The following is a 26,686-nucleotide window of genomic DNA, read 5'->3' as shown; positions in this document are numbered from 1 at the left end:
AGATATTAATCACCACAATCCAATACTCCAAAAAATATATATATATGACAGTTATCCTTTAAGCCTTCACACAACTCCATAGAAAGAAAAATAAAAAAGTTATGGGTCTTGGGATGTGGCTTTTATTGAACAAAAGTAGGAAAACGTAAAAAAAAAACTATATGTATTTGGTATCGCTGTAATCGTACTGACCCAGAGAATAAAAATATTATGTTATTTATGCCGAAGAATGAACGCCGCAAAATTTATAATGTAAAAACTCAGTTGCAGTATTGCTGTTTTTTCCCATCTCCCTCCCAGAAAGAGTTAATAAAAGTTAATCAGAAGGTCACATGTACCCCAAAATGGCACCATTAAAAACTACAAATTGTCCCGCAAAAATTTAAGCCCCCTTACAGCTACATAGATGGAAAAAAGTTATAGTCCTTGGAAGGCGACAATGAAAAAAGGAAGAAAAATCTTAAGTCATTGTTACCTTGTCTGACAAGTGAATAATTGTACATATAATAAAGTCGCACTGTTCACGGTGTTTTTCTCTTTTGGGTTCAATGACCAATACTTGTTAGGGCTCATACACATGACTGGATTTTGGGTCTGCGTCCCATCCCCATTTTTTGCAGATTGCACTTGTACCCATTCATTTCTAAGGGTCCACAAAAAATGTGGAGACCACACATAGTGCTCGGCTATTTTCAGCAGTGCAATAGAAATGAATGGAAGGCGGCTCTGACATTTGTGGCACATCCAAGTGATATGCCAATGTCTAAGATGAGACAACCCTTTACTTACAATCCAAAGCAAAGGAAATAATTAGGATGCAAAGGCTAGAGGCGCTATTCCAACCTCTGCTGCAGCGCCTCTCAAGCAAAATGAAGCACATTTCTAAGTAGTCATAATTAAAAAATCGATATATCCTAGTTTTGTGTAAACAGGGCTTTGTCTATAACATTATAGCCTACAACTGACCCTGCAGTCTATCTGCAACTTATGCGCCTATGAGACTGTACAATTTTTATGCCAATTATTGGGAATGAGCATTCACAGAAACACTCATTCCCAATAATTGTCCTATATACTGATGCCGCCCATAAAAAAGTTTGTCGGACGATTTACATCTTTCATAAGAATAGAAGATGCAGGAATATCGGCAGCACATCTCCTTGTGTAATCAGGGATGTGCTGCTGATAATAGAACTGACTGAGGGAGGAATGAACGTGGTAGCAATCTTGCCTCCCCCATTCATTTTGCATCAGCCTGTGTAGTAGACGATGCAACCAAGCGCCGATCAACGCGTTTATCGCCGATCAGCACTAGTCCTTTCCGAACACTGTGCAATGTAATAGAGCCCTTCTCTTACCTTAGTACCTTAGCTAGAAATAGATATAGTCTACTATATATGCAGACCTGAAGAATATTTTTGCTTAAGACTTGTGCAGATACCCCTGCTCTGAGGTACTGCACAGAGGGGGTCTCTGCACTTGCACCTGCTTTTTTTTTTAAAGAACAAATATCATCAATGAATAACACAGTTACCAAAATACATATATACAGGACAATATACATGTTGCTAGAGTGAAAGCAGCGCTGATTTCTTGAATGCCGGATGCATTTATACTTTGAATTTTCCGCAGATCTAAACGGCAAGAGTAGTTCAGCTTATCCTCTGAAATCTCTGCTTCTGAAGGTCTCACGTTCAGCATCTCATCTCTAACCTGCACATTTGGAAGAAAAAAGAAGACACAAATATATAAAAGGCCTGATTTATACCATTTTAGGGTATGTATGAATTTTGATAACCTTCTACTGAATTTATTTGGGAAGCAAGTTGACCAAAATATTTATAATTCTTGCATTTGGAATTTTTTTTACGGCATTTACTGTGCAACATGAATAAGGTGATAATTTAATATTTTGGAAATTTTTGGACCAACAGTTTATTTTCAATTATCCTTTTTTAGTGGAGTTGATGGCCTCCAGGCCTAGGCCATGTTCCAATCTCTGTTACATTCTGCTGTGTCTAGTACAGTGTATAGTACAAAGGATCAAAAGATCGAATGTTCAACTTCCCTATGGGGACTTAAAAAATGTAAAAAAATAAAATAAAAAGCCAGTTAAGTTTTTAAAAATATAAAGGGGTTGCGCAGTGGCTTAATATTGATGACCTGTCCTTCCGAATGAGACCGGAACGAGCAGTTATAATTACTCTGCACTGCCTGGGAGACAACACACAGGAAACTTTCAAGGGGAAGCTGTTCTGATCAGTAGGGGTGTCGGGAGCTGGAAAAATAAAAATGTTATGATTTTTGAAATGCAGAGATGAAAAAAAATGAAAGAAAAATGCTGTAGCCTTGCTATACTACTATTAGGCCTCATGCACACGACCGTTGTGTGCACCCGTGGCCGTTGTGCCGTTTTCCGTTTTTTTTCGCGGACCCATTGACTTTCAATGGGTCCGTGGAAAAATCGGAAAATGCACCGTTTTGCAGCCGCATCCGTGATCCGTGTTTCCTGGCCGTGAAAAAAATATGACCTGTCCTATTTTTTTCACGGCCAACGGTTCACGGACCCATTCAAGTCAATGGGTCCGTGAAAGAACACGGATGCACACAAGATTGGCATCCGTGTCCGTGATCCGTGGCCGTAGGTTAGTTTTTATACAGACGGATCCGAAGATCCGTCTGCATAAAGCTTTTTCAAAGCTGAGTTTTCACTTCGTGAAAACTCAGAACCGACAGTATATTCTAACACAGAAGCGTTCCCATGGTGATGGGGACGCTTCTAGTTAGAATACACTACAAACTGTGTACAAGACTGCCCCCTGCTGCCTGGCAGCACCCGATCTCTTACAGGGGGCCGTGATCAGCACAATTAACCCCTTCAGGTGCGGCACCTGAAAGGGTTAATTGTACTATCATATCCCCCTGTAAGAGATCAGGGCTGCCAGGCAGCAGGGGGCAGACCCCCCCCCCTCCCCAGTTTGAATATCATTGGTGGCCAGTGCGGCACCCCCCCCCTCCCTCTATTGTAATAATTCGTTGGTGGCACAGTGTGCGCCCCCCCCCCCTTCCTCCCTCTATTGTAATAAATCGTTGGTGGCACAGTGTGCGCCCCCCCCCCCCCCCCCCCCCCCCCTCTATAGCATTAATAACGTTGGTGGCCAGTGTGCAGCCTCCCATCTCCCCCCCCCCTCCCCCCCATCATCATTGGTGGCAGCGGAGTTCTGATCGGAGTCCCAGTTTAATCGCTGGGGCTCCGATCGGTAACCATGGCAACCAGGACGCTACTACAGTCCTCGTTGCCATGGTTACTTAGCAATAGTACAATAGTAGAAGATTAATACTTACCTGCTGCTGCGATGTTCGTGTCCGGCCGGGAGCTCCACCTACTGGTAAGTGACAGTGACAGGTCTGTGCGGCGCATTGCTAAATGAACCGTCACTTACCAGTAGGAGGAGCTCCCGGCCGGACACGAACATCACAGCTCCCAGGTAAGTATGAATCTTGTACTATTGCTAGTAACCCGCTGCCACCAATGATCGGGGGGGGGGGGGGGGGCGCAAGATGGGAGGCCGCACACTGGCCACCAATGTTGTTAATGCTATAGAGGGAGGGGGGCCAATGATTGCCACCAACGATTTATTACAATAGAGGGAGGAAGGGGGCGGGGGGGGGGGGGCCACACTGTGCCACCAACGAATTATTACAATAGAGGGAGGAAGGGGGGGGGGCGCACACTGTGCCACCAACGATTTATTACAATGGAGGAAGGGGGGGGGGGCCGCACTGGCCACCAATGATATTCAAACTGGGGAGGGGGGGGGGGGGGGGGGTCTGCCCCCTGCTGCCTGGCAGCCCTGATCTCTTACAGGGGGATATGATAGTACAATTAACCCCTTCAGGTGCGGCACCTGAGGGGTTAATTGTGCTGATCACGGCCCCCTGTAAGAGATCGGATGCTGCTAGGCAGCAGGGGGCAGTCATGTACACAGTTTGTAGTATATTCTAACTAGAAGCGTCCCCATCACCATGGGAACGCCTCTGTGTTAGAATATACTGTCGGAAATGAGGTTTCACGATCTAACTCATATCCGACAGTATATTCTAACATAGAGGCGTTCCCATGGTGATGGGGACGCTTCAAGTTAAAATATACCATCGGATTGGAGAAAACTCCGATCTGATGGTATAAAAGGGACTCCGGACTTTACATTGAAAGTCAATGGGGACGGATCCGTTTGAAATGGCACCATATTGTGTCAACGTCAAACGGATCCGTCCCCATTGACTTGCATTGTAATTCAGGACGGATCCGTTTGGCTCCGCACGGCCAGGCGGACACCAAAATGACTTTTTTTTCATGACCGTGGATCCGCCAAAAATCAAGGAAGACCCACGGACGAAAAAACGGTCACGGATCACGGACCTACGGACCCTGTTTTTGCGGACCGTGAAAAAAAACGTTCGTGTGCATGAGGCCTTAGAGGAACAAAAAAAACTTATTTTAAATTTAAAACCTAGCCTAAGTACAGGCAAGAACAGAGGTATAGTAGGACAGTGGTAAGAGTATCTTACCTTATCAATATACAACAGACCATAATTAAACCTGCTCACTTATGTAATACCCGAGAGTGGTATTACCATTCCTATACCCTACTACTCTCTTTAATTGCTAACCACAATGTCATCTGTGTATTTATTTCAGGTCCTTTGTCGCTGTGCATTGATAATGTTCTCAATTTCCAAAAGATCTGTGAAAGGTGGAATCTGATTGGTTGCTATGGGCAACCAAGCCAGTTTTACATTACACCAGTTTGATAAATCTCCCCCATAGTGTGTTTCTAATGCTGATGCTTTGGAATCTATGAGAGAAGCAATCCTATGTTTGCTTGTTCAAGATACCTAGAGGAAGTATTAAAATGTGTAAAAAAAGAAAAAAGTTTTTAAAAATATAAAGAGAAAAAAAAATTCAAAATTGTCCCCTTTCCCCAAAATAAAAATACATAAACCATTTAAAAAATAAACATCATAAGCATCGCTGCGGTGACAGAGACAAGCCTTCCTAGCTCGCCCCCGTCGCTGCCTGCCCGAAACCCCCCCCCCCCTTCCCCGACACCGGATGTTTTCATCTACGCACGGGGAGTAGCAGCAGCGGCCGTGTGGGGACCAGGAGCGGCACGGGGAGCCAGGTAAGTAGAATCAGTGTGAGGGGCCCGGGGGTATGGGGGGCATTTCCAGCCTCGGATAACGCCTTTAAATTTATTCAAATTGGAATAGAAATACATTTCTGGAAATTCGCTCATCTCTAATCGCAATGCATAAAAATAATACAAAAAACCCCACTTTTCCTTTCTTGCACATATTTTTCATTCAGGAGTAATGGAACTACTTTGTCACTTACTTGCTCGACCTTGCCAAAAACTCTCAAGAAATTTTCCCTTAAAATAGCTTTAATTTCTGAATCTTGCCACCCACGTCTCAGCAGTTCCTCAACCAGCAGTGGATATTTTGATACATCCTCCAGGCCTTCAGGAAAACTATGAATGTTAAATATATGTTAAAGGGAATCTGTCAGCAATAGTTCACCTGTATAAAAAGTTGCTGGTTTTGTTACTTAAACATGGTTTAAAACCTTTGGTATTCTTCTGTGCATTTGTGATTGCAAGAAGGATACCAAAATTGCAAGTTCTATATGCAAATGAGCCACAAAGGGAATTTTCAACCTTCCAAAGAGCTCAATCCCACCTATTCAATGAGCCCAATCCCGCCTGCAGCGTCACTTATTCAATGAGCCCAATAACTCCTGCAGCGTCACTGATGCCCTCTGCTGGGGATCTCGCCTCTCCACGGTCTACCTGGGCCTGTACGCCACAGCACATACGGCATGCATCAACCTCAATATATATACTGAATGTGCGCAGTTGGCTCCGTCACTACAGGACTGTGGCACTCCCACAGTGATAATGCCAGCGGTATAGTACAGACTTTGACAGATTGCAGCACTTCTTTGGCCTGCACAGTTGCCATATTTATCATCAATTGAGCATTTTTGGGGCCAGCTGGGACACCAGCTTCAGCAACCTATGAGTGCTACAACAACTGTGGGCAAATATGCTGCAGGATGCCATACAGAACCTGTATGCCTCCATGTTCAACTGTATCTCATCTTGTATCCAGGCTAGAGGCCATTTCACATCTTGTATCCAGGCTAGAGGCCGTATCTCATGTTGTATCCAGGCTAGAGGCCGTATCTCATCTTGTATCCAGGCTAGAGGCCGTATCTCATCTTGTATCCAGGCTAGAGGCAATATCACCTCTTGTATCCAGGCTAGAGGCCGTATCTTATCTTGTATCCAGGCTAGAGGCTGTATCACATCTTGTATCCAGGCTAGAGGCCATATCTCATCTTGTATCCAGGCTAGAGGCCGTATCTCATCTTTTATCCAGGCTTAAGGACATATCATATCTTGTATCCAAGCTAGAGGCCTTACCTCCTCTTGTATCTAGGCTAGAGGCCGTACCTCATCTTGTATCCAGGCTAGTGGCCGTACCTCATCTTGTATTCAGGCTAGTGGCCGTACCTCAACTTGTATCCAGGCTAGAGGCCGTATCTCATCTTGTATCCAGGCTAGAGGCCATATCACATCTTGTATCCAGGCTAGAGGCCGTATCTCATCTTGTATCCAGGCTAGAGGCCATATCTCATCTTGTATCCAGGCTAGAGGTCGTATCTCATCTTGTATCCAGGCTAGAGGCTGTATCACCTCTTGTATCCAGACTAGAGGCCGTATCTTATCTTGTATCCAGGCTAGAGGCTGTATCACATCTTGTATCCAGGCTAGAGGCCATATCTCATCTTGTATCCAGGCTAGAGGCCGTATCTCATCTTTTATCCAGGCTTAAGGACGTATCACATCTTGTATCCAAGCTAGAGGCCGTACCTCATCTTGTATCCAGGCTAGAGGCCTTTTTTCCCAATAAACTTCTTTCCCACTAATATTTTAATCACTTACATATATTATCATTACAGTTACGCAGAGGATGTTTCATTCCTACAATTCCTTCTTGGTGCATTATTTATTTTTGTCAATAAGTGCCAAGTATGCAACACAAATTCTGGGGCAAATCAAGACACTTTCCTGATACAAGACAGAACAGAAAGGACCGGCACTCACTGAAGTCGTCTGCAAAACTCTTGTTTATTGTCACATAATCCTACATCCTGTGATGCGTTTCGACACTCGCAGGTGTCTTTGTCAAACAGCTTTTTGATACACGTCACAGGATATAGGATTATGTGACAATAAACAAGAGTTTTGCAGACGACTTCAGTGAGTGCCGCTCCTTTCTGTTCTTGCTTTATGGGATGCCAATCCTAGGACGCGAGCACCACAAACTACCTAACCAGCAATGCCGACCTATTGGACTTTGTAACTTTCCTGATACAGTGACATTGATAGATCTCTCCCAATTTTCTCAGTCTCTTGCACTTGTTCCTATGACCACCACATGGTACAGACACAGCCACACTTTTCAATAATCAGTTCTAAACAGAATGACCTACCCTGTTACTCCATCATAATCTCCTCCAAATCCAATATATTCGGCTCCAATTATCGTCTTTATGTAGTGAAAATGGTCTAAAGGGGAAAAAAGTTATGAACATAGTCATTAGAAAGGTTTATTTATTTTCATTACCTTTCACTACAATTTATTTCAATAAAAAAAACATCTAACACAACATTAAAGTTTATGGGGGATATTGATCAAAGACCTGTGTTTTAAGCCGGTCTTTCATATCCCCTGCGCCACCAGTGTCTAACTGAAATCTACACCAGCCCATATCTAGCCTAGATTTTAGTCATTATTTACACCAGAAAAAAGGCAGAGATGATGATGAATCTGTCAGGGTTGATGGCCCCACCTAGACCCCAACATGCCCCCTTTTTAGAACGTGGCAAGGACGGCATAGATAAGCCACTTGTGTCTAGATTTAGGTATAATGGTGGTTAAAAAGTTGGTGGTTTGTGACTTTTTTACACCAGAAAACTGGCGTAGGAGGGATGATAAATTCCTCCTAATGTTTACAAACACAAGTAAAATTCTGATCTAGAGTTGTTGGGATTTGAAGAACAAAATGACATCATATGCATGGCTGAATGAGGGGGTGGTGTCCAATTATATGTATGTAATCTGAAAGTGAGCATAAAGGATGATATGAAGGATAAAGTGAGTACTGCATGGGTAGAGTTTGCATTAAGCAAGAAATGCATGGGTGGGGTTTGCATTCGATAAGTATTGCATGGTGCTTGGCTAGACGCTTTTCTCTAACTTTGCTCCAACATTCTATACCAGAAACACACCAAATTTTGGCACACTTTATAATAAGGTCTAAACGCAATCATATTAGTACATTTTCCCCAAATTTCCTAAATAAGGGCACTGAGGATATATAGGCATTGGCTGAAGGGATTTCAAAAACAACAGATATAGAGTACCATGCAGTTTATTTCCACGAGTGGAGAATACACACCAAATCAGAGTCTTAGCCTATGAGTCTTACAACAAATGTGAAAAAAATGAAATAAATGCAAAAAAAAACATTTAAAAACTATAATCTGATCATATGTCATGATCGCCACTGAATACATGACTTGGATGTTACTCCAGAGAAAAAAGGCCCTGAAGTGTTGCATGACCACATGTCAAGTCAGCAGGCAGTTATCTGTAAGGACTCATGCACACGACCATAGTTTTGGCCTGCATACAATTAGCATTTTTTGCAGATTGCACGAGCACCGATTCATTTCTGTGGGTCCACAAATGATGTGGACAGCACACAGATGTCATCCATGTGCTGTCCACATCTGTATGGTCGATACACAAATGATAGAAAATGTCCTATCCCTGTCCATTTTGTGGACAAGAATAGGCAATTCTATTGAACCACAAAGAGCATATGCGATCGGCACTACCTCATCAGTCGTCCGGACACCAATGGGTCAATGAGCTATAGATCCTTGGTGGTGCTTAGCGGTACCAAAGTAAAAACAATATCCATATACTAAAGTAGAATAACCCACGACACTCACCTATTTTTTAATCCATTTATTGTAGTACAAAAAGTGAATGCTGCATCAAGAAAATTAGCATTGGGGAAGGTGGCCTACGGCCGGGTCGCTTCTGCTGACACTTCTCAAGGCCGTAGGCCGGTTGCCACCTTCCCCAATGCTAATTTTCCCGATGCACTTTTTGTACTACAATAAATGGATTAAAAGAACATCGGTGTGGATTTTTCTACTTTAATATATAGGCAAATCTACTGATGAAGGGAGTGAGAAAATAGTGGACTGAATGCGGCCAGTATCCGTATTTTAAGGATCCTGCAGTTTACAGAAAGTGGCACAACCTTTCAAGGCGGTACTTACACATGCGGATCTCAATCTCTGCAGGAGTTTCTACTAAGATGGGATGCACCTTTGCACACAGAGTTTGGTCACATGTCACATGAGAGTGTATTATAAGGGTATTTTTTAAAGTACAGATTGGTTCTGTCCCTTTAATTCTGTTCCTTTAATTCTTACCATTCTGTGTAATGATGTGCCTTGTAATGTAGTGCCCATCCCCCATTGTGCTGATAAGACCACATTCTTGAGTGATCTCAGAGACATGAGACATACATGCTCCACACTGGAGGAGGGGCTGATGGGAGCAACTGTGGTCTGCACTAACAATTAATTGGGATTCCACCAGGCACTTCATCCTAGGTAGGATGTAAGTATTAATTTGCCCTATCTATTGTACACCCTAGGGTGTTGGTCATGTCTTATAACGTGATAGACAGCCATGGTGGAACCCTACCCCATATTTAGGCTAGTGATGTTTATTTACTTTTTATTATTCTGTATGTGATTTGTTTGTGTTATCGTATATATATATTTATTCCCTTAGCCTGGGTAAGTTTTTCATTCTCAAATCTTTTGAATTCACATTAAGTTACAGAGGGTATGTTCACAAAGCTAAAATTTACCACTGATTCAGCAGTGGAAAACAGGCATTTTCCACTCCTGAATCCACATTCAGTACTCCATAAATAGTTTCCCATTGACTTCAGTGTAAGAACCATGTGCACACCTTGTAGAACTAAGTTTTTTTTCAGTAGCTGATTTAAAAAATGTTTGAGAAGTGGCATGTTACTTCTTTAAAGGGAACCTGTCACCTCAAAATCGCATATAAAACCGCCAGCATTACCTTATAGTAGCGCCCAGTCTGCTATTAATTATGTGTTTGATCTGGTAATTTATTTGATGCTCCATACATGACAAAAACTATGTTTTAATCACCATCAGCGCTATCTCGCCGGTCAGTCTGAAGTCAAGGGGGCAGTGGCCTCCTTGCTTCAGGTCAAGATAAGCCTGCCCCCTAACTGTCCCCTCTTCTGTGTGGTTGACACCCTGCAGTGCGGCCTGGGATCGCGTTAGTCTCACACAGAAGAGGGGACGGTTAGGGGGCAGGCTTATCTTGACTTGAAGCGAGGAGGCCTCTGCCCCCCTTGACTTCAGACTGACTGGCGAGGTAGAGCTGATGGCGATTAAAACATCGTTTTTGTCATGTATGGAGCATCAAATTACTGGATCAAACACATCCTTAATAACAGACTGGGGGCTACTATAAGGTAATGCTGGTGGTTTTATATGCGATTTTGAGGTTCCCTTTAAGGCAGATTTGGCAAACAAGAAAACTCAGAGACAGGTGGTCATAGGCTAAATAACTTTGGTAAGTGATCAATGGGTGAGAGAATACCACTCACCTTCTCCTGTTGTGCAAGAGTAGACACATCACTACTGTGGGCATTAATGTGATCACTGGGGGACGGTGCTGCCAATGTGTTCAGATTCCTGTGGGGCCAACCCTCAGGAGGTTGAGATAAACAAGATTCAGCAGCGCAAAGGGCTTCCAAGCGCCTATTAGGTAGACACAACACAAACACGACCCAAACATCTATGTCAAGAGAACTTCTTTACTAAAAAAATGCCCTATGATAACACGTTTCGGTGTCACTCCTAGGAATCCAAAGCCTCCTCCAAGCATCTTGACATGTCCTCATTCTGATACCCATAGACTTAAAAAAGGAGTACATTAACACTGAAACTGCATTTTATCAATAATGAAGTTCTCCTGACATAGACATTTTGGTTGTGTTTGCGCCAGATAATGTCTACCTAATAGGAGGTTGGAAGTCCTTCCCCCTGCTGAATCTTGTTAAAGCAGATTTGATTGTGGCTTTCCTTAGAAGTCAATGAAGAGGTAGAAAAACTCACTCAAAAACTCTGTTAAAACTCTTGGAAAAAACTCCTCTAGGACCACCAGCAAATTACAAATCTGCCATCAAAAACAACCTGCTTTCAGCTACTAAGTTTTTTGCTGTGGATTTTAGCCATGTGAACATACCCTAATCACGGCCCCATGCAAATCTGTAAGAGGAACAGAAGTTATATACTGAGGTTGCTTAGAATACTTTGTGGCAGTAGTTAGTGGGTGTGCTAGAGCAGAGAGAGGCACACTGAATGATTTTTTATTTATTGGTGTTTTTTTTCAGTTTATTTTTTTCAGTATTTTTGGTTAAGATCCCTACTGAATTATATGGAATCCACAATCAAATCTGCTTCAAAGAAGGGTCACGTAACTTCTCAAGCGTTTTCAAATCAGCTACTGAAAAAAAAATACAGTTTTTGGCCTCATGCACACGACCGCTTTTGTGGTCCGCATCCGAGCCGCATTTTTTGCACAACTGATGTGCTGTCCACATCCGTTGCACCGTTCCCTGGCCCCGCAAAAAAAATATAGCATGTCCTATTCTTGTCCATTTTGCGGACAAGAATAGGCATTTCTACAATGGGCCGCCTGTTCCGTTCCGCAAATTGCGGAAGGCACACGGGCGGCTTCCGTTTTTTGCGGATCCGCGGTTAGCGGACCGCAAAAACGGCACGGTCGTGTGCATGTAGCCTTTACAAGATGTACACATGGTTGAATTTTTTACATTGAAGTCAATGGGAAACTGTTGACAGAGCTTAAAACGTGTATTCAGCAGTGGAAAACACCATTTTTCTGCTGCTGAATAAGGCTACATTCGCACAAATGTATTTTGTTTCTGTGTCCGTTCCGTTTTTTTTTTTGCAGATAAGATGCAGACCCATTCATTTCAATGGGTCCGCAAAAAATTTGGATAACACACTGTGTACTATCTGCATCCGTATGTCCGTTCCGTAGCCCCGCAAAAAAATAGAACATGTCCTATTCTTGTCCATTTTGCGGACTAAGATAGGCATTGTTACAATGGATCCGCAAAAAAAACTGATGCCATTCAGAACGTCATCTGTTTTTTTTACGAATCCGCAATTGCGGACCGCAAAACACATACGGTCGTGTGAATGTAGCCTAAGTGGCAGATTTTTAACTGTGTGAACATACCCTGAAGCACTCCTTTTCACAAATAGTTAGTTAATACCCCTTTGCGCTGGCAGTGGCTGCGCCTAAGTTATGTAGCGGTGCTGGCGTATCCACCGCCTGTCCAGCTCCCTTGCTGGCGTAGATTTTTAACATTTTCTATGCCTAAAACAAGAGTAGAAAAGGATAACCGGCTGCCTTTTTTAGACCTGGCATAAGGGGGAAAAGTTGCAGACTATGGTGCAATTGACCTTTGCGACTAAATTTGCGAGAGATATATGCCAAAATCGTATATCTGATAATAAATTACCCACATAGATTGTAACTAGCAGGTATAGAGTTCAGGCACAGAAACACAAACAAAGGAAACAATACCGATCATAGGTCCTGATTGGTGTCAGTGCCTGGTTTAAATCTCTCACCTACATCTCTGGTCGACTGACTGACCAGCCAGAGCTTGACTAATTGGCATAGCCACCTTACAGGAAAGGCCATGTGTCGCACGCGCCATCACTTTTCACCCCCGTGCAACAATTGCCCGCGACACTCCAAATTACTAGCACCATAGCAAGAACCGGAGAGGCGGATGGTGGGCGGAGGGGCAGACACTACTGGATCAAGGTCAGGTAAGTCTATAACACTAGTATTATGCTGGCTGCAACAGGACTCATTCTCTATCATATACAGGTGAAACTCAAAAAAATTAGAATATCGTGCAAAGTTCATTTATTTCAGTAATGCAACTTAAAAGGTGAAACTAACACATGAGATAGACTCATTACATGCAGAGCGAGATATTTCAAGCCTTTATTTGTTATAATTTGGATGATTATGGCTTATAGCTTATGAAACCCCAAAGTCACAATTTTGAGGTACCCTTTGCTCAGGGGATAGGGATTAATTAGCTGACTACAGTGTGACACTTTGAGCCTAGAATATTGAACCTTTTCACAAAATTCTAATTTTAAGCTGCATTAATGCAATTCCTATTAATTTGCATTCCTGAAATATATGGACTTTTGCACGTTCCACCTGTATGTTGCAGATCCAAGTAAAGGCACCTAAGTCCACCTCCTTGTACCATGACCCCTTTCCTGGGAGTCATTGAGACTGGTGGAAATTAAGAGCAAGGATTTGCCACTCTGTTTAAATTAATCTTTATAATTTAGTGTGTATCATTGAAGAGTTATCTTTTCACGGTACTTTGTGGCAAACACATCTTAAAGGGTGTCTGTCACAAGCGACATTCCTTTCAAACCAAGAGCACAGATAGATAGCATTAGGTCACCCGAGTAAAATATTCTTATCTGCTCTGTTCTCAAGTTATAGTAGCATTCTTCATAATCTGCAAATAAGCCATTAGGTGCAACAAAGGCACCATGGTTCCTCTAATTGCACCAAGATCCTTTTTATTCTGTGCCCAGCTCCTTCCTCCCTGGTTTAATCACCAGGACCAGGCAGTGACAATGTAATCACTCCTGACCCTGTGTTTTCACACATGGACGGTAGCTTCACATATCAGTGCATGCACAGTACACATGATTTCGGCTCGGTGAAAAATAGCGCTGTACTGCACATGTGCAGAAATGCAAAGCTACGGAGCCTGCACCACAGTTGGGACCTAACTGCAAAGATTTACCATCACTGCTCTTAACTTCCTTTTCTGGGCTCAACACAAAGGAATTTTCTTGGAATACCGGCTCATTCAAGACAATCCAGAGGAAAGCATTGAAAAAACATGACATGGACATTCAAACCTGCCAATGTAGATATGTTTGCTGTTTTCCCACATGCTATAAACGCAGTATGAAAATTCACCATCACCATTCCATTATTCTCTTTCTGAAATCAAGACAGAAAAATAAGTAATTTAAGTATTCCTACAAAGTTTTATAACAAATTCCAAATGTAGCTGAATCTGTTGTCAGTGGGGCTTTTAAGCACCTGCAGCTGCTCAGTCAGTCCCATATTATGCTTTAAAAGTGGTTTTCCGGGATTTTAAGATTGAGGATCTATTCTCAGGATAGGTCATCAATCGGCGGAGATCCAAACACCTGGGACCCCTGCCAATTAGCTGTATGAAGCACCGTGGCCTCTTCATAGGCCATGTGACGTGATCAGTCAGGAGGCCTAGGCGCAGCTCACTCCCATTCAAGTGAATGGGAGTGAGCTGCGATACCAAGCACAGCCTCTATAAAATGGACGGGGTGAGGGGTGGACTGGGAACTTAAAGTGGCCCTGGAAGAAAAAACTAAAAGTGGTCCCATATTGTAGGTGGGTCCAAATTGGCAGAGGGTTGGGCAACACAAGTAGGCAAGGACAACAGAAGAAATACTGGAGTGCAGAACAAAATACCACCCCTGCAGAACCAAATACAACAGTGCAGCACTAAATATTGCCACCTGCTCCACAGTATGCAACTGTATCACCGTCCTGAGGACAGTGATATAGTTGGGTTCATGGTGGCACCTGTGGTCATTGGTCAGGTGTATAAGTACCTACTAGCATTAATTAGTGCTGAGAACATGAGAATGTTATGTACCCAGCCAGCGGCCATGAACAGGGCTCAGGTGGCCCGTTGGGCATCGATCCACCAGGAAATTTCCCTGTAGGGTCTATGTCCAGTCTTTCCCGGACGGGGCTGTGCTTGGTAAGCTGCAATGACTATACACATAGTATAGATATGGACCAAGAAGACAGTCTCACCCTGACATACATTTTGTTGTTTGCTTCTTTCAAGCGGGTAATGAATGACTGATGTAATGTTGAATATTTCATAGGGTGCTAGCCAATGGCCTTTTAAATACTACAGCTGTGCTAAAAAATCAGGTGTTGGCCTCATGAGAAAAGTCATAGAGTCCATAAGCTTCCACCCCCACCATACTCGGGGGAGTGGGCAACGACTTACAGGAAAGAGAATTAATTAGAACAGGAACTGAGACGTAAGTGGCAGTGATGGGTCACATAGGGGCACCGGAATTTGCAATCCACCAAAGTAGGAAGTGATCAAATAAGCAGGTCATATTGTATGCCACAGTGAAACATGGGAACAAACATGTCTTCCAGATGCAACGAGCCGGACCGCAGGGGCAACACGTGAGGCTACGGTGGGCCGATGGGTGTAGTAGTTGTCTGTACTCACGGTTAGCAGAGCCTCCCTGGGCCGGCAGTGCAGTGGAGGGAAGGACAGCACTAAATCCTCCGGGGCACTCTCTATTGCAGGGAACACCAGCCAGATGGAAATTGAGGTGCCCTTGATGGTATAGGTTTTTAAGGTGTTTTGGTGGCTGGGCCCCTGTGTTTGTGACGCCAGCACCGTTAGGTGCAAATGAAGTTGGTAGGAAGGATGAGGAGTCAGTTGTAGTAAAACACAGTTGAACTTTTACTGAATCAATGGTCTCAGAACAGTTGGTACAATTTATTTATATATCAAAGGTAATAATCCGGATGTTCATTTAGCTGGAATTCCTTATAACAGATCTGGCAATTGTCAGCTGAGGAGTTCTCTAATGCTGTTACTTTACAGGCAAAGAATGGGTACATTTGAACTAAGTCCACTTTCTAGCACTCAAGTACTGAATATAATGATTTCTTATTTATCTTGAGCAATACAATAGGGGTGTTCTCCCTCATGGCAAGCAAACTCTCTGCTACATTATTTGATGCAGGATGCTCTGCTGAAATATTCAGGTTCACCACGTTCCTAGAAGGCATTTAGTGAAAATGGATAATTCTGCACACTAATCATCCAATCGTGTCCAGGTACCTTTAACTTCCTCCTGGTCACTGGTGCTTGTGAAGTCCCTTGGCTAAACTCAGCTCTAATCTTCAATAGTCTTGCTTCATATTCATACTTAGACTTACTTACTTACTTAGTCTTGTGCTGCGCTACAGTAAACTCTTGGTTTGTTTTTTCCAGGCTTGATAAGGGCCCAGAGGAAAGAAAGGCAGCTACATCTTGGACTGAGCCGGCTCTCCTCCTCCATTAACTTCCTTCTCCTCTCTCAACACTACTCCAACTCCAACTACTTCCTCCTACTCTCCCTTAAAGAGGACCTTTCATGGGTCCAGACATTATAAACTAAGTATCAGGATACATAGGGCATAGTGCAGGGATCTAACTGCACTTACTATTTTTTCTGGGCGCCGCTCCGTTCGCCCGCTGTGGTTCCTGTTGTATTCTCCGGCCTGGTATGCTAATTTTAGCATCGGAGCAATGATGAGGAGGCTGTGAGCTGTCCAATCGCAGCAAAGAGCGTCACAGCCAGGGAGAAAAAAACCACTCACCTTCTCCCTGGCTGTGACTCTCTCCGCTGCGATTGGACAGCGCTACAGCCAGGGAGAAGGAGATGCTCGCGGAGAAAGACTCAGTCTCCTCCTCATTGCTCCAATGCTAAAATTAGTATACCAGGCGGGAGAATACAACGGGGGCCACAGCGGGCGAACGGAGCTGTGCCCAGAAAAATAGTAAGTGCAGTTAGATCCCTGCACTATGCCCTACGTATCCTGATACTTCGTCTATAATGTTTGGACCCATGAAAGGTCCTCTTTAAAGAGGACCTTTCACTGGATTTTATTAATTGAGATAGGTCCCTGTACTTGCGGGGTACCCCCCGCTGATGCTGCCACCCTGCCTGTTTTGTTAAAATAGCGCTTCTACACCGCGCTGTGCCCCCCGGTATTTTCCCCGCTCAGTATGCTAATACTGAGCTTTGGAGCAATGGGGAGGAGACACAGTCTTTCTCTGTGGGCGTCTCCTTCTCCCCTGGCTGTAGCGCTGTCCAATCGCATCGGAGATTGTCACAGCCAGGGGAGAAGGAGACGACCCACAGAGAAAGACTGCGTCTCCTCCCCATTGCTCCAAAGCTCAGTATTAGCATACTGGTGGAAAAAATACCGGGGGCACAGCGCTGTGTAGGAACGCTATTTTAACAAAACAGGAAGGGTGGCAGCATCAGCGGGGGTACCCTGCAAGTACAGGTACCTATCTCAATTAATAAAATCCAGTGAAAGGTCCTCTTTAAAGAGGACCTTTCATGGGTCCAAACATTATAGACTAAGTATCAGGATACGTAGGGCATAGTGCAGGGATCTAACTGCACTTACTATTTCTCCTGGGCGCCGCTCCGTTCACCCGCTGTGGCCCCCGTTGTATTCTCCCGCCTGGTATGCTAATTTTAGCATTGGAGCAATGAGGAGGACACTGAGTCAGCAAACCCCAAGCCATATATTATGTGGCGCCAGCACCACCTAGGGGCGAATAAATGTAATGACAATCTCAGCCTGATATTAGGAAATACAATACATATGACAGCACCAAAAGTTTAAACTGCCCACATATAGCACATAGTGGGACACTGCACAGAGAAGGAGGAAATGATCGCATGAGATGCAGTGGACAGGATAGGCAGCGGTAAGTCACATGGGATGCCAGCATTTCATCCAGCATTCTAGTGTGAAAAAACTGTCACATTTAAGGTTAAAGGGGTTATCCAACCCCTATAATGCCCCCAAATGCCCGGGCACCTCATACAGGTTATACTGCATTTACCCCGCTCCCCAGAACCTGCATCACTCCTGATGCTTGCACAGCACCTCACCATTGCACGGATCAAAAAATCATTACCAGCGATGCTAGGGAGGCTCGTCCCTCCGCCCCCCATTGCCAGATGTTTTGATCTGCACGACAGGCAGATACAGCGGCGGCCGTGCGGGCATCAGGAGCAACCCGGGTGCCGGGGAGGGGGGTGAGTATAACCTGTATGAGGTGCCCGGGCATTTTTGGGGGCATTTATAGGTGTTGGATAACCCATTTAACTGTTAATGAGAAGAAGAATATTTGTAAACAGAAGATGTAACTGTCTAAATAAAGCTGGCGTACATAATAATAATATTTATTTATATAGCGCCAACATATTCCGCAGTGCTTTACAATCAGACGGTACATGTACAAACAAAATCATACATTACATAGTAACAAACTAATTCACAATTAAAACAAGAGTAGTGAGGGCCCTGCCCACCCGAGCTTACAATCTATAAGAAACTGTGAGTGACATGAGAGGTAAAAAGTGCTTGTTTAGTATAACGGTCCAGCCATCGTAACTACAGTAAATAGGGAAGAACATATAGACCCGCATGAGCTGTCACCAACCAATATCTGTAGTGTTTTTTTGTGAATGGGGTGTGGTGGATAATGTTAGATCAGGCAATCATGAGGAATAATGTTGGAGGGGCAAATGGAGAAGAGTTAGCGTTAAATGGACAAGAGCTACCCTAAAAAGATGTGTTTTGAGATAACACCTAAAACTGTAGTTGTTGAGAATTTATCTGCTTGTCTGAGGTAGAGCATTTCAAAGAACTTGTGCAGCTCGTCTTGGAGAGTTAGAGGTTTGGATTGTGGATGATGTTAGTGATAAATCAGAACGGGGCACGGGTAGGGTGGTAGACGGAGATGAGTGAGGACATGTAGGGGAATGCAGTGGAGATCTTTGTGGGTGAGAGTGAAGAGTTTAAATTGAATCCTATACTGTGTGGGCAATATGTGCAGTGCACAGGGTGGAGGCATCGGAATAGCAGTTGAACAGATAGATGAGCCTGGTTGGATTGATTGGAGAGGGGAGAGTTCAGTGAGGGCACGACTGATTAGTAATGAGTTACAGTAATCAAGACGAGAATGGATCAGGGCAACAATGAGAGTTTCCAGTGCAACGAAAGGTAGATTCTGGAAATGTTTCTGAGGTGTAGGCGGGATGAGCGGGCAAATGATTGAATATAGTGGTTGAAGGAACGATCAGTCAGTTTTACCGCATAGTGAACGTCGGAAAAAAAAACCCCATAAAACTGTCGGAATTGCGTTATTTTTTCCAATTCCATCCCCATTTAAAATTTTTCAAAAGCTTCCCACAAAATCCTATGCAATATTAAATGGTTCCATTAGAAAGTGGAACTTGTTCCAAAAAAAAGAAGCCCGCATACAGCTATGTGAATGGAAAAATAAAAAAAGTTATGTCTCCAAGAAGGCAGGGAGTAAAAAACGAAAACGCAAAAACTGAAAATCGCTCCATGAGGAAGGGGTTAAAATAAAAATGTTAATTATTATTTTTTAAACAGGCAAAACAATTGGCCAAAATATTTAACAGTACAATTAAAAATAGTTAGGACTTTAACACCATTGTCCCAAATAAAAAAATAGTTTTTAAGAACAGAGGCTGTCCTGGGGTATTTCATAAGAGCTTTCGAAAATCTAATATATAATTTAATCGAATATATTACTTAACCCCTTAGTGGCCAGGCGATTTTTTTAATAGTCACGTTTCATTCTAATAGCTCTAACTTTTATTTATTTTTCTGTCTATGTAGCCAAATGGGGGCTTGATTTTGTGGAAAATGTAGTATTCAATGGCACTATTTTTGGGAACACATAACTTACTGATTAACTTTTATTAACTTTTTTTCTGGTGGAAATGGGGAAAAAACAGCAATACCTCCATTGAGTATTGTATGTTTGTAATGTTTATATTACAAGTCTGTAAATTTTGCTGTGTTCATTTCTCGGCAAATATAACATAACTTTATTCTCAGTAAGATCACAGTGACACCAAATACACATAGTTTTCTTAAAGTTTTTTACTACTTTTGCACAATAAAAACCCTTTAAAAAAGCAGGCCAGAGAAGAAACACACCACACCGCCTCTTGAGTTTGGGCCTAGCAGGAAGGGACTTGCCGGGAAAGGTGACATGAATGCTGTAATTTGCCAATGGAGATTCAACCAGCACTTTGATTTTATAATGGGCTGTGGAATCCATGTAACAAAGCTATTGTATAATGGTCTTTTAGGTCATTCAAGTTTTAATATTTTTTTTTAATAATCTTACTATTGTGTATTAATATACTGTACATAAACTTCTGCATGGAAACTATACCTTATCCGTTTTCTCTTATGGTATACCTAACCTTTCAACAAACTTTGCATTAATCAATAGTACACTGTGTGTGTACATGAGGCATATCATTATTTCTGGCCATTTTATAGCTTTCTTAACAGTTTTCTCATTTCTTTGCTACAGCTTTAGTTTTTAGTTCTCCCAGACCTGTTGGTTGGAGATTAGCACCAATCCACTGCACTCAGAAAGTAGAGGAGAATCTGCTGCCTAACTGTCTCACACTCCTTAAGAAGCAGCCCTAGGATCATGGAGGACAGTACAGAGAAGTACTGACCTGTATGCATGGGAATAAAGTATATGGGCTGAGATAGAAACTGTTTATTTAGCTGCAGCGGTCTCTTTGGTGTCTCTCCTGAAGTCATGTCTCACTCATCTCATGCTCACTCCTGCCCCTCCTCCTTGTATAGGATGATGTTATTTGATCCTTCAGTGAGCAGACAGCTGTCCTGTTCTCACCAAGATGATCAGAAGGAGATTTATCATAGACTGGCATTTTAAACCAGTTTTTTATATCTCTCATGCTGCTGGAGGTTGCGCCTAATTTATGACAAGGAACAGCCTTGTTATATATTAGGCGCATCCTCCTGAAATCCATGCGTCGAACCACAAATCTACAGCAGCTCAGCACTGCCATAGATTACTGGCTTCATTAATGTCAAACTGGCGTCAATGAATATAAATGTACCGGGTCCAGTGTTCCGCCCCCTCCCCACCCTCACCATGCCCCTTTTTCAGAATGGGTGGGGTAAAAACGGCACCTGCAACAAAATTTTGTGCAGTGCCAGTTAAAAAATCATAAACACATGGTTTGTGACTATTTTATGCCAGAAAAGTTAATTTTTAGAAAAGGAGAGGGGTGGGGAAGAAACAGCTGATAACTGTAGAACAAGGCATTTTCTCTGATAAGATATATTACAATGTTTCTTAAAGTCACTTGTACTATTGACATGCAAAATTGTGTGAAAAGTTAGTGACTATTTAATGAAGTGCAATGTGGGACACAGATGTCCTAAGGTTCAACAAGACACTTTAGTTTATTTATACCTTGTAGATTGTAAGCTCTCGCGGGCAGCAGTGTCCTCTCTCCCTCTGTTCACGTTCATTGTACTTTTATATTATGTATGTATACCCCTTCTTAGATGTTCAGGACCATGGAATTAATAATAATAATAATATATTACTTACAATCTTTATCAGAATGTCATTGGGGACATTACGCTCTATCCCACATAAAGCATAGGCTGCTGAGTGACTGAATATAACCGGTGCTTGAGATATTGCTAGGACTTCCCGAGATGTGTCGAATGAGGTATGAGATAGATCAATGATCATACCTATTCTGTTCATTTCCTTTACCACTTCCTAAAAGATAAAAAGAGAACTTTTGTCCTAATTTTCTATTTAGAGATAGCCATCTATTTTGTAGTATGAAAAGGGTATAGGAATTTACGTGACGAAATTCATTGATTCAAAGATATGCGACTTTCTAACATACTTAACCTTTCCTTTCCCCACAGTTTTAAGATCTCTATTTGCAGTAAATGAACAGAAATCTTATGTAAATTCCAATCACTGAAAACTTATCAGATGCATGGCTCATAGCTGCTGTGTAGTGTTTCCCAGCACAATAACCCTTGAGGCTACCCACTATGCAGGAAACTGCAGCACAGCCATAGCATTCTATAATGGGAAAAATCTTTAAGGGTAGCTACACACACGGCAGATTTGTTGCAGAAATGTCATGACTGCCATCTGGCTGGAGCTTAGAAAATGTTCTTGCCACCATAACAAACCCCACTCGGGTGCAGCGGTTTCTGCAACAAATCTGCCAAATGTGAATATTTACTTAATGTATCAGAGGTCTCGAAAAAAAATATAGGCATCTGTGGTATTTTGCAGAAAAAAATGAAATGCAACTTTGTTTTAATTTTTTTAAAATAAGGTGTCCATCACTGCGATGTCTCCATAAAACATAAACTTTATTATAGCGGGGTTAAAACACAAGTAATGCTGTCAAGTTTTGAGTTACACTAGCCCATTTCTCAAAGCAAGGCTAGTGTAGCCCGAAACGCGCCAGTGTTGATGGTATTTTTACCCCTGCTATACTAAAGTTTAAGTTTTATGGAGACATCGCAGTGATGGTCACCTCATTTGAAATTTGTCTTGGAGCTCCAAGTCGATCCATGCCATAAAACTCCAAGTCAATTTTATTTAAAGGGGTTTTCAAATAATTTTTAACTGATGACTTATCCTCTGGATAGGCCATTAGTATCTAATCGGTTGGGGTCCGACACCCAGGACCTTCGTCGATTAGCTATTTGAGCGCCCTGGCCTTCTCTCTGCAAACCAAGCTCAGGGCCACACATTGTATAGCGGTTGTGGTTGACATCGCAGCTCAGCTCTATTCACGTCAATGGAGCTGAGCTGCACCTCCTAGGCCATATGACAAATGAACATGCTGTCACATAGCCTAAGCAAAGCTGCAAGAAGGCTGTGGCGATACTGCGATCGTTGGTGCCTTCCCAAACAGCTGATCGGCTGGAGTCCTGGGTGTCAGACCCCCATTGATCGGAAAACCCCTTTCAAACCCCTTAAATTGATTTAGAATCTGAAGTATGTCAATTTATGCTGCAGATATCCATCATGGATTTCCCCCTTTGCAATGCAGTGCAGAAGAATGGACAGCTATTGGTCACTGCTTCTCCTCAGAGATAAGGACAAGTGAAGACAGGTGTCAATCCTTTGTAGATTACCCCACTGTGCTTCCAGTTTTAGACTGCAGACCCCCTCTTTCTACCTTGCCAAACTCTGTCAAGCCTTTCGTTCCTTGGTAGACTTTATGTGGACCTCCACCAGATGTTTGTGCCCTGCAGATAGAAACAAAGGACTTTGGGTAATTTTGTCAAGTGAAGTATCTCAATCACCTGTCTCACTTTCTGTCGTTCCTTTCTTCACAGAGTTATTTCAACCCACTCTACTCATTCTTACCAGATTCTGTCATCTACTGTATTACATAGAAACATAGAATGTGTCGGCAGATAAGAACCATTTGGCCCATCTAGTCTGCCCAATATACTGAATACTATGAATAGCCCCTGGCCCTATCTTATATGAAGGATGGCCTTATGCCTATCCCATGCATGCTTAAACTCCTTCACTGTATTTGAAAATTCCACTTCTGCAGGAAGGCTATTCCATGCATCCACTACTCTCTCAGTAAAGTAATACTTCCTGATATTACTTTTAAACCTTTGCCCCTCTAATTTAAAACTATATCCTCTTGTAGCAGTTTTTCTTGGGTTTTTTACGCCCCAGGTGCATTATCTTGCACTTATCAACATTAAATTTTATCCCTGGTTAATTTCTGGAATTTCTGGAATGAAGCTACTGACGAGACACACTGGGGGTCATTTATTATGACCCTCTACACCAGAAACTGACGTAAAAAAGTTGACACCCTCCAGTTTTAGACATTTTGAATGCCTGCGCGCCTAGAATTTAGGCGCATGTTGTGTTCCTACACCACCCATGCCACTGGGGAGCGGTGGGGGAGGTGTAAATGACGACTGAAATCTATTCCAGCCCTTAGCTGGATTTCAATCTAGGCACATGGAGTGCTGGAGGATTTGCCTAATTTATGACTAGGCCTATGCCTTATCATATATTAGGCACATCTTCTGGCAGAGCAGCGGATATCAAACGCAGAGGTAAGACTATGTTCTTTGATAAGCGGCCCCTCACCGTGTGCAAAAAATTCCACAAAACAGGTGGCAAAAAAAAAACACTTGCACTTATTCTGGATGTTTTTTTAACTTGTGAAATAGCTTTAATTCCACTTTTTGCAAAAAATATTCTATGGATGCAGAAAAGTGGTTATGGCTATAGATGAGCGAAGTTCTTAAAAATTAAATTTGTCTGCTTCGCCGAATCGAAGAGTATTTGTTTGTAAGTAGCGGGTGCAATGAAGGGGAACGGCGATTGCGCCACCCCCCATCATTGAACCCCTCAGATGCTGATCGTGGAAACTGAGATTAATATTAAGGCCTTTAAGGGATTAATCATTTAATTTAGAAAAATTGAATTGTACTTACCTTATCCATTTGAGCTCCAAGAGGCCGCCACGGCGATCTTGCTCGAAGATCCAGCACAAAAACTTGCGTGGGGCCAGTGTGGTGACGTCAAAGTCACCGCGCACAAGATTTTGTGCAGGATCTTCAAACAGGATGGCGGCGGGAGCCTCTTCGTGCTGCTATGTGGGGGAATGCTCCAACATTTCTGTGCTTGGTTATCAGCACTGTGATGAATCTCCTGAGGATTTTCCAGTTTGTATTTATGTGATTTCCTGAGTCTGACCAGCTTGTCTGACTGCTAGTTCTTGCATATTGTGCATACCTCCCAACCGTCCCAGATCTGCAGGGACAGTCCCGGATTTCAATGGCTGTCCCTTGGTCCCGGCATGGGGGAGGCATGTCCTGTTTTAGGCAGCTGTCCCTGCTTCCTTAGGAAGCTAGGACAGCTGCCTGTAATGATGAAGCAAGAGCTGTCTGTCGCCTCCCTGCTCCATCATTCCTCCCCCCTGTCGGCACTCCACACTGCTGGTCTGGGCAGGGGTGGTGCCGACCAGCAGCTCCGTGTATCCTGCTGCTGCTGCCGGGGAACGAGGTGAGTATGTGGAGTTTATTATTTTTACTGCCTGTGAAGCGGGTCACAGTCCTGGGCATATTACTGTGAGGGGGGCACAATTGGGCATATTACTGTGAGGGGGCACAGCTGGGCAAATTACAGTGAGGGGGCACAGCTGGGCAAATTACAGTGAGGGGGCACAGCTGGGCAAATTATTGTGAGGGCACACAGCTGGGCATATAACTGTGAGGGGGCACAGCTGGGCATATTACTGTAAGGGGGTGCAACTGGGCAAATTACTGTGAGGGGGCACAACTGGGCAAATTACTTGAGTGGGGCACAGCTGGGAATATTACTGTGATTGGGCACATATCTGGGCATAATACTGTGAGGGGGCACATATGTGGGCATAACTAGCTGGGTATATTACTGTGAGGGGGTACAACTGGGCAAATTACTGTGAGGGGGCACAACTGGGCAAATTACTATGAGGGGGCACAACTGGGCAAATTACTGTGAGGGTGCACAACTGGGCAAATTACTTGAAGGGGGCACAGCTGGGAATGTTACTGTGAGAGGGCACATATCTGGGCATCGCTACTGTGAGGGGGCACATATCTGGGCATCGTTACTGAGAGGACACATATCTGGGCATCGCTACTGTGAGGGGGCACATATCTGGCATTACTACTGTGAGGGGGCACATATCTGGGCATCGCTACTGTGAGGGTCCCATATGTGGGCATAAGTACTATGAGGGGGCACATATATGGGCATAACTACTGTTATCCGGGCATATCTACTATGAGGGAGCACATATCTGGGCATAACTACTGTGAATGAGGCACAATGCTGGCATAACTACTGTGTGGTTGCATAAAGGGGGAATAATTACTATGTGGGGCATTTAGGTGACTGGGTGGGATTAGGTGTTTAATTATGTTTTGGGTGGCATTAGAGGCGTGGCCTAATGCAGAAAACATTTGTTGCATGAATGCACTAATCAGAGTTGGGAAGATGTTTATGAATAGATGTATCTATTGGAGTTGCGAAGATTGTTTTGAACAGGCGTATCTATCAAAGTTGGGAAGATGGTTTAAATGGATGTATCTGTCGGAGTTGGGAAGGTGGTTATGAACATATGTATCTATCAGAATCAGGAAGGTGGTTATGAACGGATGTATTTGAAAGTTTGTGAACCTTTTAGAATGTTCTATATTTATGCATAAATTTAACTTTAAACTACATCAGATTTTCACACAAGTCCTTAAAGTAGTTAAAGATAACAAAATCTAATGAGTCGAAAATATTAGACTTAGTCATTTATTTATTGAGGAAAACGATCAAATATCACATGTCTATGAGCCGCAAAATAATTTCCGACAAGTGTGTCTACTGTGGAAACACGCTCCCCATGGAAGCGTGATTTACCGTTATGGACGCTGCTCCTGTGACATACAGTCATGTGAAAAAATTAGGACACCCTTTGAAAGCATGTGGTTTTTTGTAACATTTTTAATAAATGGTTATTTCATCTCCGTTTCAACAATACAGAGAGATTAAAGTAATCCGACTAAACAAAGAAAACTGAAGAAAAGTCTTTTCAAGATCTTCTGTAAATGTCATTCTACAAAAATGCCTATTCTAACTGAGGAAAAAGATAGGACACCC

At 43.1% G+C, this 26,686-nt stretch overlaps 1 protein-coding gene across 6 annotated transcripts in view; it reads right to left on the bottom strand.

Annotated features, from left to right (window-relative positions):
• Positions 1 to 285: 285 nt before the first annotated feature.
• Positions 286 to 26,686, bottom strand: part of LOC120980116 (dipeptidase 2-like) — a 138,662-nt gene continuing 112,261 nt past the window's right edge. For all 6 annotated transcript variants that reach the window (XM_040408991.1, XM_040408994.1, XM_040408990.1 and 3 more), the window contains exons 6-11: positions 23,190 to 23,259; positions 21,578 to 21,754; positions 14,202 to 14,286; positions 7,562 to 7,637; positions 5,399 to 5,534; positions 286 to 1,713 (exon numbers count right to left, since the gene is read on the bottom strand). In XM_040408991.1, the coding sequence (XP_040264925.1) occupies positions 1,531 to 1,713; positions 5,399 to 5,534; positions 7,562 to 7,637; positions 14,202 to 14,286; positions 21,578 to 21,754; positions 23,190 to 23,259 (727 nt within the window). In that variant the 3' untranslated portion in view covers positions 286 to 1,530. The remainder of the gene's footprint in view (positions 1,714 to 5,398; positions 5,535 to 7,561; positions 7,638 to 14,201; positions 14,287 to 21,577; positions 21,755 to 23,189; positions 23,260 to 26,686) is intronic.

This window comes from Bufo bufo, chromosome 10 (assembly GCF_905171765.1).
Source record: "Bufo bufo chromosome 10, aBufBuf1.1, whole genome shotgun sequence".
In the NCBI taxonomy this organism is placed as follows: domain Eukaryota; kingdom Metazoa; phylum Chordata; class Amphibia; order Anura; family Bufonidae; genus Bufo; species Bufo bufo.
The sequence above is the reverse complement of the archived record's forward strand: the minus strand, read 5'-3'. Positions and strand labels throughout refer to the sequence as shown.